This window comes from Choloepus didactylus, chromosome 17 (assembly GCF_015220235.1).
Source record: "Choloepus didactylus isolate mChoDid1 chromosome 17, mChoDid1.pri, whole genome shotgun sequence".
Classification (NCBI taxonomy): domain Eukaryota; kingdom Metazoa; phylum Chordata; class Mammalia; order Pilosa; family Megalonychidae; genus Choloepus; species Choloepus didactylus.
Window position 1 is genome coordinate 4,951,890 of NC_051323.1, and position 20,285 is coordinate 4,972,174.

Here is a 20,285-nt window from a genome sequence, read left to right on the forward strand (position 1 = left end):
TCAAAACAGCCATCGTTTGGATCTGCCGCCTGCTAATTCCCGCCTGAGCATTATTTTTAATAGGAACTGGGTGGGGGGGCACCATAATCTCCTTCTTAGGGACTTCAAAGGTCATGGTCTGGCTTTGAACCCCATGCCTGAGGCAGGGTTGGGGCGCCTTCGGGGAGCCCCATCTCACCCTCCTCGCTCACCCGGCGGTCTGACAGCGGCTTAGCTTTCCTTCCTCCTCCGAGTGTGCTCTCGAGGGCAGGGCCTGGGGCTTGCTCACTCCAGGCCCAGCTGAGGTTCAGGAGACCCTCACTAACTTCTCAAAGACAAAGAAAGAGCCCCACCCGCGCGAGGAGCCAGCCGCACCCGCTCTCCCTGCGCATCACTGACCTCCCTGAGCCTCAGTTGTCCCCACTGTCATATGGGGTCCCGACCCTGTCCCCGCCCACCGCCCAGGGAAGTCATCACACGGCTGCGATTGCTTGGCGAAGGTTGGCGCTCTCGTCTCCTGACCCGAAAGCAGGTTGGCTCGTCGGGGCTCTCTGGAAACGCAGCCAAAACCTTTGTAAAGCCGGGAGGGTGAGGGCAGGCACCTCGCCAGATGGAGCCCCGCGGCCCCCGGGTCCCGCCCCCTATTCCGCCGCGTCCCACCCTCCCCAAGGTCCCACCAGCCCCACCCCACCCCCTCCCCGCGCCCCGCCCCGCCGGGTCCCGGACCCCACCCACCCCCGGCCCGGACCGTCTCAGCCGCGCCCCGCGGGGACCAGGTGTCCCGCGCGTGCCAAGATGCAGCGGCGGCTCTGGCTGCTCCTCGCGGCGCAGCTCGCAGGTAAGACGTGCTGACTCGTGGCGCGCGCGGGCAGGGCAGGGTGAGCGCTTCGGACCCTGGAAGCCTGAGCGTGGAGTTAGGCGGGATGCGGAGCCCAGAGCCCGGCGCGGCGCGGGGAACCGGGAGGCGGCGGAGGGAGCGCAGACCCTGAGGGTGGAAAGGCAGCTCCTCCCGAGGGGGCTCATGGCCGCAGGGGTCTGCGGAGCCCCAGGACTGAGACCGCGTCTGCCCAGACCCTGGCCCTGGAAGGAGAGGAAGGAAGAAAGGAGGGAGGAAAGGACAAAGAGGGAGCAGGTCAAGAGAGGAAGGAAAAATGCTTGTCTAGGGTCCCCCCAGGGAGGTGCCAGGTGTCCAGTTCTGGTCTCCCTGACCCACACTCAGCCCAGGCCTCGTCCTGTACACATCTTTGTATGACTTCCGGGGAAGGCTTTGTGGTGTAACCCACCCAGCGCTGGGCTCTCGGCAGTTCTCTATTGGCCGGCAGGGTACTCTCCCTGGTGCCCGGATTCCCAGTGTTGCCGGCACTGGGGTTTGCGTGTTGTGTGTGGCGTGTTGGGTGTTGTGTGTTGTGCAGCTCTCCTAAGAAGCCGTGTGTTGGAGCAGGACTGTAAGCTGCAGCCTAGATTTTCCCTCTGACTAACCCTGGTCAGCCTGCCTTTTGGAAGAAGCCCACACCCCACACACAGCCCAAAAAACTTCCCCCCAACTCATGGTTGATCTGCTCTCATGCCGAAAAAGCCCGGCCAGGGTGCGACCCAGCCTGCCAGCCCCAGGCTCAGACCCAGGAGCTCTACAGCTTCTAAGTGGAAGCCAGTCCAGGGTACTCAAAGGCACTGAACTTAGTGCCCATCGTTCTAGAAACATCTGGGCCTTTTGGAATAGAATCACCGGGGAGGATCAGAGACGTCTAAGGGTGTGGCGGGGCTGGCTCTGAAAGGCAAGGGGATACAAGAGACCCAGTGGTGTGAGCCTCGCCAGGAAATCTGCACGTAAAGACAAAGGAGGGGGAGCTGGACACTCACAGCCCAAGTCTCTTCCCTCTCCCCCTTGACCCTTCGAGAGGTCGTGTCTGGCTTTCCGAGAAGGGCTGTAGGAGTCTGTATTTAGGCCCTGCTGCAGGTTTCCTCAATTCAAGGGGTGGCTCAAAGCTCAGGTTCCAGGGCCCCAGGAACTGGGTTGAAATCTGGATCCACCACCTTGGGGGTGACCTTGGGGACACCCTTCACCTCCCTGAGCCTCTGTCCTAAAACAGCATTGCCTGCAGGAGGCTGGGTGAGGACTCCATGAGCTGGTACATGCTCCATGCCCGGCACCCATGTGCCTTGGCCCAGCTCAAAAAGTAGTGGCATTTTCTAGCCTCATTCTCTCTCCCAAGAGGTCAGTGACCCCAGACAATCAAGAATGTCTGCTCCACTGAAAGGGCAGCCTGGTGTTTTGAACCCGCTTGAGACCCAGATCCCACTTCCTTCATGATGCAAGCAGGAGTTCAGAGCAGTCTGAGGGCAGAGTCAAAAAAGTTTGAGTCCGCTGTGTCCGCAGTAAAAAAGGATGCTACGGGACCCTGGAGCCCCAGCCGCTGGTGCCCGGCTGGGCCATGAATATGGACCACTCACACAGCAGGCTGGCTTCTCTAGGGTACACTCAGACAGACAGACAGACCCTGCCCACCCGGGTCTATGTCCTCTCTGTAGGGTCTGCAGTTGTGCCTCTGCCCACAGCAGCTCACCAGTTTAGATTCAGTGTGAGGGAGCCTGCGTGGCCGTGGCATGAGTGGGTGCTACTATGATCCTTCACCCCAAAGTTTTGTTTGCCACCAGTAACGACCTCTGAGACATGAGACCCGTATGAATGATCTGTTCGGGCAGTTTGCAGTTGCGTTCTTGGCTGTCATTGCATTTCTTTCTAACCCTCGGAGGAAGGCAGGACAAGAGCACAAAGCAGCCCTCCTTCTGCAGGGCCGAGGCTCTGTGACGGGTCGGGGCCTGCAATTCAAGGCCAGGTCTGTGAGTCCCGCTCGAGCGCTCCATGAACAATCCCCTGCTTGTCCAGTGTTTCGCACCTGCAATGTGAGCTCCCAGCCCTGCTTGCCCTGGGAAAGGGAGCTCTGGTGACTGATGGCTGGAGGATGCATCTTGTGTAACTGTGCCCATTGGGGACCGTGAATTCCTCTTCCTGGCCATCACCACCACCCGGACATGGTGGCTGGTCCTCTTTGAGGTTATCCAGACCAGCCGTGGGCTCAGCCTATGATTTTGAGCCCCTCTTCAGCTTGCCTCGGGGATCCTTAGGCTGCCTGGAGCCTGCAGTGGCTCTGTACTTCCCACGGCAGCAGCATTTGGCTTTTGCTTCAGACTTGAATCCCTGAGTTTCAATCCCAGGTCATTTGCTAGTCATCAGTGGGACTTTGAACTGGTAACTTCACACCCTGGTGGCTTATCCAAGCAGGTGGGAGCCTTACTAAAGTTGGGTAAGCAAAGGGCCAGGTGTTTAAGCAGTCAGCAGACAGCGGCTCCCTGCCTGATCCCCAGTGAAGCTGGGCACTGCAGCCCTCACCTTGCAGTGATTTCCTGGGAGGTGAGGAGCTAAAGCTCTGAGTCCAGGAGCTACCAGCTGCATTTCATTCCATCCCCAAACCCCGTCCCTGGGCAGGTTCTTCTCCATGACTTTTCCTGTAATATTTGGCTCGATCTGGCTCTGAGGTCTCTGCTCTTTCTGGCTTCTCCTAGCTCTCCGCGGCAGCTCGATGCTCCAACAGACCCCTGCACCCACGAGGGTCCAGACCAACCACACGGTAACACTGTCCTGCGAAACCAAAACCTCTGCCACCAGCACCCGTGTCTACTGGCTGAGACTGCGCCAGGCCCCAAGCGCCGACAGCCACTACGAGCTCCTGGCCTTCTGGGATCCCGTGAAGAAGGTGGTGTACGGCGAGGGCTGGGGCCAGGAGAAGCTGACCGTGTCCGCAGAGGCATCTCGGTCCACCCTCAAGCTCACAAAGGTGGAGGCTTCTGACAGTGGCACTTACCGCTGCCTGACCGTCGGGTCGCCTGAGCTGACCTTCGGGAAGGGAACTCAGCTGAGTGTGGGTAAGACCCCGGCTCGGGCGGTTGGCAAGCTCTGAGCGGGCACACATGCCCCACTGTCCGTGAGCCCCTTTCTGCAGGAGGGGACGACAGCCCCAAGAAAATGCCCTGATGCTGATTGGGGGCAGGAAGTACGTGCAGAGACGGACCCCGGCCACACTCTGACCAATGTTTTACTTAGCTATCTCACTTAAGACCACTGATCACCCCAGGAGGTGTGTGCTATTATTCCCATTTTACAGCTGAGGCTGAAAGAAGTCAGAGTCAGAGCTGGGCGACCCCGCGTCTCATGGGGACAGGGCAGTCCTGGCTCCCGAAGCCACAACTGGACCGGGCTGAGTCCACAGGCCTGATGAGGGTCGCGGAAGTCCCCACAGAGAGGAAAGGCTCCTGCTGCCCTCTCATTCCACAGGGGGCTGCAGGGCCAACTCACACCCTGAGCTATGGGGCATGAGGGGACAAGTCCCAGGCCCGGCCCCACTGCCAAGTCGCTGGCTGCTGTGTGGAAGCCGTTCCCCTCCTCCCTGGGCCTCAGTTTCCCCCCATATCATGGGGCTGGTGACGGTCTCCACGGCCCCCTCCAGCCCCGAGAAGCTGCAATTCCCTGAGTTAAGTTCGCACTTCCAGTAGGAATATATTATGAGGCCTGGATGTCCCTTTAAATTTTCTGATAGCCACGTTAAAAAAAAGTAAAGAGAAACAAGAAAAAGTAAGTCACGTATTTTAACCCAATTCATCAATAATATTATGATTTCAACATGTATAATATAAAAAACTGTTGGGGAAATAGTCTACGTTCTGTTTTCGAGGGAAGTTTTTGCTGTGTTGTACACGGAGAGCACGTCTCAGGGCGGACTGGCCGTATGTCGAGTGCTCATTTAAGCTGTCAAGGCACAGAGGGAATTATGGCAGAAATTGTCAAAGGCCCACGTCTGGCGTTAGCCCCCTCCCAGGTGTAGCCCATGGCTGGGGTCAAGCCCTGCAGACCCTCTCTGCCCTGCTTCCCCTCCCCACGGTTCCTAGGCTGGGGCAGGAGAGTGAAGAGGGAAACCCCAGGAATTAGACCCCTTGAGTGTGGGGAGCTGCAGGGATGGCCGGGAAAGAAACCAGCCACGCGAAGAGGAAGGCAAAAGACGGGGTGCTGCCTCAGTCACCCCCAGGCCAGCTCCAGGTCTCAGGGTGGAGGGAGGTGGAGAGAAGGCTCTGGGGCAAGACCCCCAGGTATCCCTCAAGGAGGGAGTCCGCTGATTCCTGTTTCAAAACTGGGGCGTTGGGTTTGGTTTATTACTTATGTCTCCAGAAGCCCCGCATGTTCTCACTCATGAGGTTTCAGGGTCTGAGAACGGTGGAGGGTGAAAGAAGCAAACCTGGGTTTCAGAACCTTCCCACCACCTCCACCGCCACCCCTGCCTGGCTTCGAGACCTCCAGCCCCCTCGCTGTGCCCAGCAGCCCGAGAGTGGTGTCCCTCCCCAGGGCATCGCCTCAGCCGCGTCTTCTCCCTGGGGTGGGGGGGTCCAGGTCAGCGCCAGGTGGGTGCACGAGGGAGGAAGCCGACAGGGCGAGGGGGTGTCTGGGGGTAAATGGGATCTTCCTCAGGACCCTTAAGCACACCAGGGATTCAAAAGTTCTTTCAAGAAGGAGAGAGAGAGAGAGAGAAAGAAGGGAAGGGAAGGGGAGAGAAGGGAAGGGGAAGGGGAGGGAAAGAGAGAGAGAGAGAGTTCTCTTTGAACTGGGGGGTCAGGGGGAAGCAAAGGGGCTGCCTCTGGGCTTGAAGAAGTTAAAGCATCACAGCCCCCCAGCCTCCCCAGGCTGGGTCTCCCCAGTGTCCGGCCTGAGGCCAGTAGATCTGGCCTCCACCTGGGCCTCACCACCGGCCATCTGAGTCACCTTGTGCCACCTCATGAATAAAATAAGGTGAATAGAACTTTCTCCAGGACTGGGGGAGTAAAAGAGCAGAATGTGGGGACCCCCCCCCCAACCCAGGGCCCAGCTCCTCGTGGCTGCGGGGACACCACAGTGAGTGTTTCTTCCTTTTTCAATAGTCACCCTCAGCGCTCTGGTGACCAAGGGCCTCCACCGACCTAAAGTGTTAAACTTTTTGTCAGAACATTTCCTCGTGAGGCCATGTGGGGTAATAAGAGCCCAGAACCTAGAACCAAACTCTCTTGGTTCAAATCCCAGCTCTGCTGCTGAATGGCTCTCTCACTTGGGGCAAGTTATTTCAGCTCTCTGAGCATCAGCCTCCTCACAGATAAACTGGGGGTCACAGCACAAACCCCAAAAGTTGTTGGATTCCACAGACACGGCACTGCTGCCCGCCCATGCGGGGAGCTCACTAAATGTTCATTCTTGTTCGTTGGTTCTGCCTAGAAGCCCATGAAGAAGTCAGAGGAGCAGATGAAGCTTTGTCCTCTCTTGAGGAGGCTGGGGTGGGGGTGAGGGCCCCGAGTGTCTGCTTTTTACAGGGAAGGTGTCAGCCCCCAACCAACTTGTTGGCCGCCCCTCCCTTGTCCCCTGACCCCGAGCCTAAGGTCGCAGAGCTGCACTTGCCCCTCTCTTCCATTTGGCAGCAGGTCATTGCAGCGAAACCTCTTTCCTCAACCCGCGAGGGTCTGCGCCCCTTCTCAGCCAGCACCGTCCTCAGAGCCCCAGCACCCCAGGTGTCCCGGCCCTGCGAGCCTGTCCCGCCGCCCCACCCCAGCACTGTAGAGCGTGGCGCTGGGTTAGATGAAGGAGCGGGTGACCCACCCCGGGCCAGGAGAGGGGCTCGGAGTCTCAGCCAGGCACGTCTGGCAACGGGGCCTCGAGGGCCACCCCTCACCTTTCTGGCTATTCACCTTGGAAGCAAAAGTTTGAGATCGAACCAAAGGTCCCTCAGACTCTAAGATATTTTATGATTTTTGAGGACATCTGAGAAGGAAAAAAATTCTCAAAATCTGCATTGTGCATGGTGTGGCACATGCCGTAAAAGGCACTCACGTCCTTTCTGTGACCTCCTCCGCTGGCCGAGGGTTGGCAGGGCAGGCTGAGGACTGGTCGTGCAAGGCTCAGGGGGCCCAGTTTCAGCCACGTCTGCTGGCACAGTGGGGAAACTGAGGCAGGCAGGTGCTGGGGCTCTGCTCAGGTCTGTGGGGCCCCGGAGCCCCTCTCTTTCCGGGACACCAAGCCAACCCCCGTCCCTGGGCAGTCCGTTACCTCTGAGATTGGGAATTCTGCCCTGTGATCTTCAACCTCTGTGGCAGCCCCAGGACCAGCCATAAGGCTCCAGGCCTCCCCACTGTCTACCTGGCTAAGGCATGTGTCCTGTTTTCTTTCTTTTAGTTGATGTCCTTCCCACCACTGCCCAGCCCACCAAGAAGACCACCCCCAAGAAGAAAGCGTGCCGGTTCCCCAGCCTACCAGCCCAGAAGGGTGAGTTCTCCCATCCCCAGGGGCCCTCAGAGGTGCAGGAGACAGTTCTTCACCACCCCCTCCCTCCCTTCCCTCCCTCCCTCCCTTCCTTTCTCCCTCCCTTCCTTCCTTCCCTCCTTGCATCCTTCCTTCCTTCCATCCCTCCATCCTTCCCTCCTTCCTTCAGCAAGCCCCCCCCAGGCAGTGATTCTACTCCCCATTTCTCTGCCCAGTGGGGGACAGGCTCCGAATCGTTGCAGGATAACAGTTAATGGAGGATATGTCCACATGAAAACTTGCCCACAAATGATCATAGTAGTAGTGTTCGCAATAGCCGAAAATTGAGAGCACACCCAATGTCCGTCAGCTGATGAATGGATAAATAAAATGTGCTCCTTCCACACCACGGCATATTTTTGGCCATAGTAAAGAACGAAGCGCTGATACACACTGCAACATGGATGAGCCTTGGAAACATGCTAAGTGAAAGCAGCCAGCCACAAAAGACCACGCATTGTGTGATTCCATTTCTCTGAAATGCTCAGAATAAGACATTCTATATAAACAGAAAGTCGATCAGTGACTGCCTAGGGCTGGAGGGGTGGGGAGAGGAACAGGGAGTGAGTCCTGATAGATACGGGGTTGCATTTTTGCATTTTGGGGGGACAAAAATGTTCTAATATTCTACTGTATTACAGTAGAATACAGTGGGTTGTTACACAACCCTGTGAATATACTAAAAACCACTGAACTGTATACTTTGAACAGATGAACTTTACATGTAAATATAAAGCTGTTTAAAAAACAAACAAAAGACCCCACCAAAAGGACCATTTTGATGCTCAATAGGGGACCTAACACATAGAATGTGTTCACTTACTACATGGTTGTTAATGAGTGAACAAATTTGTCTCTCTGAGCCATAAGCATAAGCAACTGGACCACACAGCTAGAATACACACACACACACACACACACACACACACACACAGACCAAATGTGTTCCTGGAAAAATCCTGACCTGCACCCTCCAGAAGTGACTGAGACAAACAGGAAGTGTCCCCGCTCCCACGCATAGAACAAACCCAAGAAGCCATACTGGGGCCACCTCATGCTGCTTGGGTTGCTTTGACTCAAATATAGAAAACGCCAGAAAGAGCCTGAGCAGGGGCAGCTGACAGAATCTAGGAGATGGCAACCGGCAGCTGCCACGTGAGAGCACAGTGGAAAGGAAATCAGAGCCCAGGTGTAGAAGGGTAGGGTCTTGGGGAATATGAAGTTAGGGACCGAGCAACCTCATTTTATAAAGTATGTTTCCCTGACACCTTCCCCTAAAGGATTCCAAGCAGAGTTTAGTAAAGAAGGATCCGGAACGTAGATGCAATAGGGCTGGTAAGAGGAGGATGCAAAAGCTACGTCTGGGCTGTGCGAGCAAACCCAGCTGAAGCAAAGGGAACTTTCTGGGTTGCATGGCACCTCCCTACTCCCCATGACATACAGAACCAGCCTGGGCACCGGGGAAGGAAGCCTTCACCCCAGGGCTCAGTTTTAGGGGAAATGTGTTCTCGTCATCCTCCTAAAAAGGCCACTGAATGGGGGAGAACTCATGGTGCAAGTCATGAAAAAGGGTCTTCAAATTTCTGCCTCCATTCCTTATATCAATCCCCAGCAGAATCCCAGGGAAAAATGCAAACCAGACATTTGTAGGTTATTAGGAACAGCCAGGAGGTCGTGAGGGCGGCCAAGAGAAGTGGGGTGGGGGGAGGTTGGTGGACATTGCTTATGGGGAGGGAGTTAGGGGGCAGTTTGGCCTGCTGGGCCTGAATCCCCGTCTATTACTAGGTGTGACCTTGGCAAGGGATTTGGCCTCTCTGACCCTCAGTTTCCTCTTCTGTAAAATGAGGATGATAACACCATTTTGCAGGAAAGCCACCCCTAACCCTGTAGGTGCCGGGGGTGATTTCCAAGCCACTCTGTCAGGAGCAGAGTGGTGGGATCCAGACCTCAGGAGCCCCCCAGGTGCAAGTGAGGCAAGGCGGGCCTGGCTGCGAGGTCCCAGGTGTGGCTCTGGTGACCGGCTCCCTGCCCAAGAGGCTTTTCATGGCCTTTTTTATAGGCAGCAGCTGTGTCCTGGTGGGCAAGCACGTCACTGGGGCCTGTAGCATCATCACAGGCCTCCAGTTCAGATAAGACCCCCTTGGGGAAGCCACCCCTGACCCTGCAGCCCCCCGGGGTGCAGGGGGGTTGCCTTCCTGCCCCACCTGCCCCTGCCGCCGGAGCCCACCTCCATTACATATTTTTTTTAACTTTAGGGAGGTATAATTCACATCATACAGTTCACTCATTTCAAGTGTACCATTTGATGATTTTTTAGTAAATTTACCGACTTAAGCAACCGCCACCACAAGCCAGTTTTAAAACATTTCCATCATCCCAAGAAGATCCCTTGAGCCAGTTTATCGGTAAACCCCCCCACCCCCAGCCCCTGGGAGCCACTGCTCTGCTTTCTGTCTCTACGGACCTGCCCATTCTGGGCGCTCTGTATAAATGGAATCAGACAATATGGGGCCATTTGTGCCTGGATCTTTCACTGAGCCTGTTTTTGAAGTTCACGCACCTTGAGAACTTGGAGGAGGCAGGTGGGAGGGAGGCCTTTCAAAGACCTCTCGTCTAGCTCTCCACCCAGTGCAGGGAGCGCCTCTCCCCAGCCCGCCATCCAGCCTGGCTTGTTCCCCTCCGGGGACAGGGAGCTCACTGCCCCACGGAGCAGCCACTCTGGTGCCCGCCGCTGCCTCATGTGACTATGAGGGTACAGCAGGGTCTTTAGAACTAGGGGACCTGGATGCTTTTCCTGGTCCTGCCTTTTGGTGGCTGAGGGACCTCAGGATGTAATTTAGCCTCTTTGAACTTCAGTTTTCTCAGCTGTAAATAAGATGGAAGTTTGCAGTCAGCACTGCTTCTGGCACATAATAAAATTCTCTCCCTTCCCTGACAACCAAAGTGCTTTGTAATTGTTTGCAGCTCTTTTAAACCTCCAGCCTTGTTCCTTTCTCCCAGGGCTCCTGGCTCTGCCGCTCAGCCACTCACAGGGACCAGCATGAGAACTGTCAAGGAAGAATTCAGAACACTGATAATATAAAATCCGCTGTTTAAATAGAGCACAAAATGGGCAAAGGAACAAATAGGCAACTCCTAGAAGAAAAATCAACAAGGTGCCAATACCAATAAATAAATGAAAATATGCCAAAGCTCACACATAATCAGGGAATTGAAGTGAAATATCATTTTCCATCCCTTGGATCTACAAAAACCAAAAAGCTTCGATAGTATCTGGGCCAGCGGGATGTGGCGGGTTAGACTCCCAGGCACACTTGGTGGGTGGGATGTAAATCAGTGCAGTCTTTTGGGGAGGCAATTTGACAGTAGATATTACAATTTAAAATGTGCATTGTCTGTGGTTTAGTTATTCCCCTTCTGGATATCTACTCACATAGTTATTCCCCTTCTGGATATCTACTCACATAAGGAGACCTGTGCCATGCTGTTCTCTTACTTGTAAAAGCATAATACATGAAGCAACCTAACTACCCACTGATGCTAAATAAACTATGCAACGTGCACACATCCTTCTGAGTGTTACTATGCTGGTGCAAAGAACGTACTGACATGTTTAAGTGAAGAAGAAACAGGAGTTGCAGGTCAATTTGCACAATATAATCCACCGTATGATTTTTTCTTTTGAACTGTATGTGCCTAAGTGAAAAATACTCATGTGTAAAGGCAAAGAGAAGGACAAATAATGGTAGTTGTTTGAGCTAGGATTTTGAGGGACTCTCTAACCACATACTTGGATCTTTCACAATGCAAATATACTCATCTATTTCTTGTGACATTAAAATAGAGGTTTTAAAAATAAATAGTAGGAAAAAAAATCCTGTTACCAGACATGAAAGTCATCTCCTTTGAACTTCAATAGCTACTGAGTTTAATTTATATTTTTTTAAACTTTGGATGTGGGGCGTGATATTTCACATGTAGAATTATCTCATTGGTGTTTCACGCGCAGAGAAAAGACCAGAAGGAAATACACCACATGCTAGCGGCAGGGTTCCCTGGGACGTGGGGCAGTCTGCTGAGTTCTCCTGCTTGTATTGTCTGCTTCTTGCAAATGTCCAGTAATGAGCACAGGTCACGTGTGTCTTTTCCAGGTTTCCCCTGCAGCCCCCTCACCCTCGGCCTGCTGGGGGGCGGCATCCTGGTCCTGCTGCTGTCCCTGGGCGTCGCCATCCACCTGCACTGTGAGTTTTTCCCCTTGGGCTGCCCTGGCAACTCTGCTTGCACTTGGAGGTGTCCCCGGGGTCCTTCTACTCTGTATGGTGGGGTTTGTGCAGAGAGGCGGGCAGCCTGGTGGGAGGTTGTCCCGGAGAACCAGCGGTGGTTTGGGAGGTGACTCGTCTCCGAGTCGGGCAAACCTGGGGTGCAGCTCCCTGGTCTGGTGAACTTGGACACATGCTCTGCTCCCTGAGCCTCCTCCGGGGATAACAGCTTTACCTCCCTCCCAGGGCGGCGGCTCGTAAAGTCCTGCCCAAGGTGCCGGCTTGTGTGATGTGCTCCGTAAGTGGGACCTCGTCTGAGCAGTTGGGTGGATGCTCGGTGCACAGAGAGATTGCGGGTGGAGGTTGAGTTATGTTCCCAGAAGCTAGAAACCCTCCCCGTCCATGGGGCTTTGGGAAACTCGGAGATGGCTGCCGCTCTCTCAGTGACCCCGAGATGGAATCGTCTCCTTCTTGGTGCTCCCCCAGGTGCCTCCCGGCACTGGGCTCATAATAAATGTGGAGAGCTGAAGGGGTGGTGGCCCTGAAGTCTGCGGACCCAGACTCTCCCCTGGTTCTCCTCACCTGTGCCCCCTCAAACAACTCTCTTCCCTGGTTTGGGCTTCATGAAATGAGGGGATGGGAGGATAAGTGGGAGGATAAGAGGGAGGACCGGATGCCAATCAGCGGCCCTTGACTTTCATAAGTCACAGACCCCTTTGAACATTGGCTGCGCACACACGTCTGCATACAGTCACCCCACAAAGAGGTCCATTGAACCCCATTCTAAGAACTCCATTGAAGTTCAGGGGTCTGCAAACTTTCTGATCACAGACCCCATCTGTTTAAAAGCAGAATTGTGAGTACTTTACTTATTTAATGCATTATGTATGTTAGTAAATGTGCTTCAAAAATAAAAAGCAACAAGGGATGAGATAAGCGTATAAACAGACATATTTATATTTTCTTCCCATGTCCCAATAGAAAATCTCACGCATCCCCTGAATGCACATGCTCTGGTTTAAGACCACCCATCTGTGTGTCCCCTCGTTCCTGACCTGCTCTCAAGGGCAAGACAGCATGTGTCAGGATGCAGGCTCTGGAGCAGATTAACTGGGCTTGAGGTCTGGCTTTACCACTTAGTAACTGCCTGGACTTTGGGCAAGTCACTCGCTCTGTGCCTCGGTTTCCCCGTATAAAGTGGAGATAATAAAAGTAGCAGCCAATGCATGAGTTTGCAGTGGGCACTAACGGAGCTAAAATGCGTGAAGTGTTTGGAGCAGAGCCTGCAGAGGTGGGTGCTCTGAGAGGCTAGCTTTCCCTGTCACCACCCTGGGCACCAGTAGCCCACAGCCCCCCTGACTGGTGCTTTGATGTCCTCTTTCAGGCCTGCAGAGGAAAGCCCGACTTCGCATCATGAAACAGTAAGTGCCCTGGGCCTCGGGCACCGCATGGGGTGTGGTCCTGGGTGCCTCCCACCCACTGCTGCCTGCAGCCCCCACCTGCTAGGATGTCACCTTTGGAAAAGCACAGACTGTATGAATAGCTGGGGCAGTAGAACTCAGAAAAAGGGAAAACCTGAACAAACAAAACCACGGAGTGGTCATGTAGATACTTTTCAAGGATGGCACAATTTAGCTCTCAGCTCTCCTGATGATAGCGAACAATTCTGGCGTGCACAGATCACTGTCCTTGGGAACCCCAAACTCTCTCCCACTCATTATCTCACTTGACTTGGTCCTGCGTGAGACAGGAGGGTTATTACCCCATCCCACAGATCAGCTCAGCCCTGTTCGAAGCCCCCGAGCTAGTAGAGAGCAGATGGGATTTGAAGACAGGTCATTCCCTCCAAGGCCAGTGTGTCCCACCACAGTTACTTCCTTTCCCAGAAGCTGCTGGTGCTGGGGGTTGGGCTGCTGTGGTCTCGTCTTCTGCCCTTGACCCCACCTGGGTTCCAGAAGTTCAGCAAACCCTCAGGCTGAGTCCCCAGACACGAGGGCCAAAAAAGGACTCTTTGGGCCCACTGAGGTGTGGATGTGTGTGCAGAAGCAAGAGACGGCTGGAGGCCGGGGGCTGCTGCTGCTCCCAGCTTTGGGGCTTCCCAACCCCACACTGGGCCATGCAGTGTTCCTGGGTTAGAACTTTTTTCCTCACCATAGAGGCTGCTTTACACGTCTACTACCTCATTCATTAGATTTGATCCCCAGAACAACCCCCATCATATGGCAGTGTCTGGAAAAACCATGCAAGCCTCTAGATCGACGCGAGCCATGGCACAGGGTGCTCAAGAGCTTGGCTCTGGCATGAGGCCGACGTGGGCTCAAAGCCCGTCTCCCATTCACAACCGTTCCGGTTTGCTAGAGCTGCTGTTATGCAAAATACCAGAAATAGATTGGCTTTTATAAAAGGGGTTATTTGGTTACAAATTGACAGTCGAAGGGCCATGAAAATGCCCAAATTAAGGCATCAGCAAGAAGGTACATTCACAGAAAAATGACTGATGGCATCCAGAACACCTCTGTCATCTGGGAAGGCACATGGCTGGTGTCTGCTGGTCCCAGGTTGTGTTCCAGCTCCTCTCTCAGCTCCCGTGTGTCCTTGCTTTTTCTCCCAGGGCATTTCTCTCTAAGCATCTGGGGGTCCTCTCTGGGGTAACTCTGGGCTTCATCTTTCAGCTTAGCATCTCCAAGCATTCTTCTGTCCACATCTCCAAGCATCTCTGACCATCACTGTCAACTCCCAAGTGTCTCTCCAAAAGCCTTTCTCAACTGCTCTCCAAAATGTCCCTCTGTTACAGGATTCCAGTGATTCAATTAAAATTAAAGCAGTTATCTTAGGTTAGTTGTCTTTTTCTTACTCCCTTGTTATGGTCTCTTTGAAATGTTCTTTTATTGTATGTTTTTTTTTTTTTATTTTTTTTTCATACGGTTGATTTTAAAAAGGGAAAAAAGTTAAAAAAAAAAAAAAAAAAAAAAAAACAAGGAAAAAAATATGTAGAGCCCCCTTGAGGAGCCTGTGGAGAATGCAGGGGTATTGGCCTACCCCACCTCGATGGTTGCTAACATGACCACAGACATAGGGGACTGGTGGTTTGATGGGTTGAGCCGTCTATCATAGGATTTACCCTTGGGAAGACTGTTGCTGCAAAGGAGAGGCTAGGCCTCCCTATAATTGTGCCTAAGAGCCTCCTCCCGAATGCCTCTTTGTTGCTCAGATGTGGCCCTCTCTCTCTAGCTAAGCCAACTTGAAAGGTGAAATCACTGCCCTCCCCCCTACGTGGGATCAGACACCCAGGGGAGTGAATCTCCCTGGCAACGTGGAATATGACTCCTGGGGAGGAATGTAGACCCGGCATCGTGGGATGGAGAACATCTTCTTGACCAAAAGGGGGATGTGAAAGGAAATGAAATAAGTTTCAGTGGCAGAGAGATTCCAAAAGGAGCCGAGAGGTCACTCTGGTGGGCACTCTTACGCACAATTTAGACAACCCTTTTTAGGTTCTAAAGAATTGGGGTAGCTGGTGGTGGATACCTGAAACTATCAAACTACAACCTAGAACCCATGAATCTCGAAGACAATTGTATAAAAATGTAGCTTATGAGGGGTGACAATGGGATTGGGAAAGCCATAAGGACCACACTCCCCTTTGTCTAGTTTATGGATGGATGAGTAGAAAAATAGGGGAAGGAAACAAACAAACAAACAGACAAAGGTACCCAGTGTTCTTTTTTACTTCAATTGCTCTTTTTCACTGTAATTATTATTCTTGTTATTTTTGTGTGTGTGCTAATGAAGGTGTCAGAGATTGATTTAGGTGATGAATGTACAACTATGTAATGGTACTGTGAACAATCGAATGTACGATTTGTTTTGTTTTGTATGACTGCGTGGTATGTGAATATATCACAATAAAATGAAGATTAAAAAAAAAAAAAAAAAAAAAAGACCCACCCTGAATGGGTGGGGGTCCATAACTCCATGGAGATAATTTAATCAAAAGTCTCGCCCCCAGTTGATTGGATCACATCTCCGTGGAAACACACTCAATCAAAAGATTAATGTCTGCCTTCACAAGATCGCATTAAAGCATATGGCTTTTGGGGAACATAAAATATCCAAACCAGAACAAGAACCATGTGGCTGCAGGCCCCTCACCTCACCTCTCTGAGCCTCCAGTTCCTCATCTGTAAAATGGGATAACGGTAGCAACCATTGTCCTTGCCTGTCTGGTGATGCCCACAAAAGGGCTTGGCACCTTTTCCTGTGGAGTCAAAACACAAGCTCACGTGACTTAAGTAAAGTCAGTGCTATGAGCCCAACAACCAAGAAGCAAAATGCATTTTAAAGTCCTCAAAAATTGTAGTTTCCATATACACTCTCTTCATTGTATGTTCTACATCCTTTTACACATTATATTTGTACATAATAATTGGCTTATCATTATATATAATAATTTGTTATGGTTGCTAAAACACAGATGCTGTCTTTTATGGGCAATTTACAAAGATAATTTTGGTCATTGCAATTTCCACCTTGTGCCCCTACCTGAGAGATAACAGCTTCAGTGGCTTTGTCTAAGGCTAGACCTCCAGAACATTCCGTTGGTGGCCTTGTACGGAGAGCAAGTCCCCATGGCTTCTCCCTCCACAACCCCTTCATTTTAACTTGTTCCCCAATTTTGGAGGAGCTGGAAGCAGAAGTTGGTGAGGGTTTGTGAGTGTCGGCTGAGGCAGGAAAGGGGCTGGAGGAGCCCTGGGTGGGGCCCTGAGCCCCTCACCCTCAACTCATCTATTGTTTCTTTACACTTTCTTGTAAGATGTCATTTGAGCAAAAGGGTCTGTGGCAAAAAAAAAAAAAAACACTTCTGGTGTTGCTCTCACACTCCAGGTGTGGACGTAAGAGTCCACGGACCTTGCAGATCAGCTGTTGCAAACACAAGTTGAGATCCCGGGCAGACGTTCCCCAGCCTCTGACTGTCCTTACAAAATTATCCCATCAGCAGGCCGTGCTGGCCACTTCGGGTGCCTCTGAGGCTAGCTTGTCTTAGAAGGCACTGCCAGATGTAGCGCTATTCAAAGCTAGAGTTTTGGGGCTGCTTATCTTGAGTTTTTAAATTTTTTTAAATTACTAAGATGGACTCTAAAAACTTACTAACACCCAGCTCATGGCCACAGGCTACTTGGAGTGGAGCACTGCACTTGCCATTGGTCACTGTCCTAAGAAATTTGATGTTATTTGCTTAAAAACAAGTGGGTTTGCAACTTGTTCTTTTTCAGGTTTTACAAATGAGCAGAGAATGTGATTTTGATGTCCTGCTCCAAAAATACATCGGTCTCAGTAACGAGCAAGATCTGGAAAAGTGAGAGAGAAGGGACACACTCAACCACGGAGTCTTCACTGACCTGTCGAAGCTGCCTGCTTTTACCTGCTGCAGGTTCTTTCTGTGGGCCTCACGCGTGGGGGCAACTTGTTAACTGGTTATCGGGAAACTTGGAGAGAAGATTTCAGAGCCCCAAAGTGCTGTCTGCAACTCACAGCAGAGCTGAAGGATTGACTGGGGAATGCCACCCATGACACAGTTTCCAGTTCCTATCCTTGCCGGTGCTGGGCCAGGACCTTTAGTGGTGGCTGTCCAGCCACCTTCTTTGCAAATCACTTTGTCCTGGCAGAACAGTGGCCTTGGGCCCTGGGGTCTCCCATGGAAGGTACAGGGATGGCTCCCCCTTGGTCTTCTCAGGCTGGGGCTGTCCATCCTCACAGAGAGCCCCAGAGGCCAGCCCCACTTTCAAAAGGAGACTTCCTGAGAGGGGCAGACCTGGCAGCCCTTTTGTTCTCTGAGGACCTCCTTGGGAGCTGGGGACTTGTGGGGTTGGGAGAGAACCACTTCATCTCCCGTTAGGAAGTTTTCCCCTTTCATCTCTGCTTTCCCACAGCTTATATATGTGTTCTTTCATTTTTTGTTGTCTTAATGAAAAAAATGTCTTAGCCATAAAAATAAAGTCCTGAGCAAAATATGCAAACGGTTCTTGTGGTGTGAAAGCACAAAAGTCCATCTACAGCAAAAATGTTGATGCTTGGCTGAAAAGGAATAAAAAGGGTGACATTGGTATGTCTTCATTTTGCATCCAAGGTGTTCATTTGCCCCCATGACATGCCATAGCCTACGTGGCAGGTATGGAGGAGGCCCAGAGATGCTGGGAAGCACCCAGGCCGCACTGCAAGTGTCTCCGGGCAGAGCTGGGCAGAAATGTCTGCCTCCTCCCAGTCTGTTGCCATGCTGCCTCCACTAGCACCTGCCTTCTCTGGCCCCAAAGAGGACGTGAGAAGCATTAGGGTCTCTGTCACATGGCCTGTTAATTTTTTATCATCTCTCAGCTTTGATGCCAGAGAAGTAAAATGGAAGGAGAAAATGCTGAGCTGGAGTGGGGAGTGGAAGTGAAGACCCCCATGCCTTTGGAAACATCCCCTGGGTCTCTCCTTGGGCCCCCACCCTGGGTTTTGGCTGCATGGGAGCCGTGGAGCCAGGACAGAACCCAACTCTAACCCTGCATTAACACAAGCACCATGCCCGGGTTGAAAGAAAAGCATCTCGCCTGCTTCTGCCTGGCTCAGGGCTGGGAGGCACAATTTTCAAAGGTTATTGGCAATCCTGGTTATGTTTAGAGGCTCCGGTTGCCCCAGAATGTGAAATACTGTTACAGTAAAAAACAGGAAGGAGAGAGGGCTTGAGGGTAGCGAGCGTGTGGCCGCTGCCCGGCCTCTGAGATGCTGTTCTGTGGAGCAGGAGGCACTGCAGGACGAGGTGGGGTGGGTGGGCATGAGAAGGGGGGTGGGTGCTGTCTGCCCATCAGCTCCTCCTGAGGTGTAGGGGGTCCCAGCGAGGTGGGGGGAGCTGTAAGGAGGTGACAGGCCTGCAGGAATGGGGGAAAGCGTGGGTTTGTAGTCCAGGTGGACGCCTTGCTCCAGGATGCCCCGGGTTTGAGATGAGAGACTGAGGCCCAGGAGTGTGGCCTGCCCTCCCCGAAGGCACCACGAGTCTGCAGCTGGAGCAAAACCAGGCGCCCAGGCCTGGCGTCCCACCACAGACTCGCATTTCACTGCCTTGACTTCTTGGCAAGTTCTTCTGGGCTGTGCTGTGGGGTGAATTGTGTCCCCCCACAAAAAAGACAGGTTGAAGTCCAAACCCCGGTGCAGCGAGTGTGACCTTATTTGGAAACAGGGTTGTTCAAGGTGTGATTAGTTATGATGGGGCCAAACTGGATAGGTGCAGGCCTTAATCCAATGTGACTTGTGTCTGTACAAGGAGAGGAAATTTGGACACAGGGACAGACAGACACAGGGGAGAAACCCAGGTGTAAATGGAGGCAGGGTGCATCTGCAAGCCAAGGAGCACAGAAGCTGGGAGAAGTCAGGAAGGACCCTCCCTACAGGTTCAGACGGAGCCTGGCCGGCCGACACTTCAATTTTGGGCTGCAGCCCCCAGGACTAAGCAAAAGCTTGCGGTGCTTCGTTACAGCTGCCCCAGAAAAGGCAGAGGGGCTGGGTTGGGGGCAGGGAGGGTGTGCGCCCCTGGCCTGTTTTCTGTGCACCAGCACCTGCCCAGGGAGCCCGGAGCAGGCCTGGCTGCCACAGCGGGGGCTGCAGCGAGGAGGGCTGCACCAGCACCTGGCTTCGGTTTTGAAGAAGGAACTGAGCTACCCTCTGGGGGGGCCGTTATGGCAAAACATCGGAAACATTAACCTAGCTGCCCTTTTACCAGCAATTCCACTTCTGGGCATGGATCGTAAAGAAATACGTCCCCCACTTGTTCCTTGTCGTGTGGCCTAGCAGCCAAATGTTGGAAACCAGGCAAGTGTCTATCGAAGGGGAACGGTGAGGTAAATGATGGTGTGGCCTGTTAGGGAACGAGCTCGAGCCACGTAGGCTGACAGCCAATGACAGCCTCTACAAAGACATGGTTTTTTAAGCACATCTTTATCGATTATGCTGATTTTAAATGCAGTGCATGGTCACTGTTAACATTCAAGAACATAGAGAAACAGGTGAAACAAATATATGTCATTATGCTTGGTGCTTCTCGATCTGGGTGAGTTCAGTGTGTGACAATTCACCAAGCTGCTGATTCATCAAGGCCTTCCTCTCTCTTATAGATTGTCTTTTGATAAAAAGATATTTTTAAAACCCCAAGTGCAGAACATTACAGTAATGTGTACTATTGGTATTTTGAAAGTTTCTTGTTCTCCAGATTTTGGGGGCACATACTTTATTTTTTTGGGCCATTTTATTGATATGTATTCACATACCATACAATCATCCAAAATGCACAATCAGTGGTTCACAGTATCATCATATAGTTGTGCATTCATCACCACTATCAATTTTTAAACATTTTCATTACTCCAAAAATAAAAAAGAATACCCAAAACAACCCATACCCCTTGTCTCCCACTATTATTTACGTATTTTTTGTCTTTATTTTCTTACTCATCTTTCCATACACTGGTCTGCATAAAGGAAGAGTGATCCACAAGGTTTTCACTATCTCACAGTCACACCGTAAAAGCTACATAGTTATATAATCATCTTCAAGAATCAAGGCTACTGGATTACAGTTCAACAGTTTCAGGTATTTCCTTCTAGCTATTCCAATACACTAAAAACTAAAAGGGGAGATCTCTATG

At 52.2% G+C, this 20,285-nt stretch overlaps 1 protein-coding gene across 2 annotated transcripts; it reads left to right on the forward strand.

Annotated features, from left to right (window-relative positions):
- The first annotated feature begins 728 nt into the window (after positions 1 to 728).
- Positions 729 to 17,619, forward strand: CD8B (CD8b molecule). Of its 2 annotated transcripts, XM_037806970.1 has the most exons (7): positions 729 to 817; positions 3,544 to 3,903; positions 7,223 to 7,312; positions 11,500 to 11,589; positions 12,992 to 13,028; positions 14,402 to 14,441; positions 16,881 to 17,619. In XM_037806970.1, the coding sequence occupies exons 1-6, from the start codon at positions 775 to 777 to the stop codon at positions 14,439 to 14,441; spliced, it is 660 nt and encodes a 219-aa protein (XP_037662898.1). In that variant the 5' UTR covers positions 729 to 774; the 3' UTR covers positions 16,881 to 17,619. The 2 variants fall into 2 exon arrangements, with proteins under 2 accessions (XP_037662898.1, XP_037662899.1); XM_037806971.1 differs by lacking the exon at positions 14,402 to 14,441.
- Positions 17,620 to 20,285: the final 2,666 nt, after the last annotated feature.

Bases quoted from the DNA above. Each gene is read 5' to 3' on its own strand.
- CD8B (XM_037806970.1), top strand. From the start codon at position 775: ATGCAGCGGCGGCTCTGGCTGCTCCTCGCGGCGCAGCTCGCAG. The intron at 818-3,543 runs GTAAGACGTGCT...GGCTTCTCCTAG, and splicing joins CCTCGCGGCGCAGCTCGCAG to CTCTCCGCGGCAGCTCGATG. The intron at 13,029-14,401 runs GTAAGTGCCCTG...CCTCTGTTACAG, and splicing joins CGACTTCGCATCATGAAACA to GATTCCAGTGATTCAATTAA.